This window comes from Theobroma umbraticum, unplaced genomic scaffold (assembly GCF_002168275.2).
Source record: "Theobroma umbraticum cultivar Fairchild unplaced genomic scaffold, ASM216827v3 scaffold_5659.0, whole genome shotgun sequence".
Lineage (NCBI taxonomy): Eukaryota > Viridiplantae > Streptophyta > Magnoliopsida > Malvales > Malvaceae > Theobroma > Theobroma umbraticum.
This window is the reverse complement of record NW_018402587.1, coordinates 937-1,141: the sequence shown is the minus strand read 5'-3', so window position 1 is coordinate 1,141 and position 205 is coordinate 937. Positions and strand designations below refer to the sequence as shown.

Below are 205 nucleotides of genomic sequence, written 5' to 3'. Positions count from 1 at the left end.
TCTCAAGGAGCTGCAGGAGCTAGCGGAGTAAGATCTATTGATATCTATACATTCTGTGACAAAAAAAAAAAACTTTTAAAGTAAATAAGAACTGTTAAGCTAAGATTCTTATCAGTATTAAATCAGATTTTAAAATGTTATAGTTTTTTCTTTTTGAAAGGTATAAATATGTTATAGTTAAGAAATTTAATTTTTGTAAATCATT

General features: G+C 24.4%; 1 protein-coding gene across 1 annotated transcript in view; it reads left to right on the top strand.

Annotated features, from left to right (window-relative positions):
* LOC149526178 (monoterpene synthase TPS4, chloroplastic-like) overlaps positions 1 to 205 on the top strand; it is a gene marked incomplete at its 3' end in the record, with an annotated part of 1,205 nt that overhangs the window by 331 nt on the left and 669 nt on the right. Inside the window, exon 3 of the mRNA XM_089785736.1 lies at positions 8 to 27. Within this exon, the coding sequence (XP_089641862.1) occupies positions 8 to 27 (20 nt within the window). The remainder of the gene's footprint in view (positions 1 to 7; positions 28 to 205) is intronic.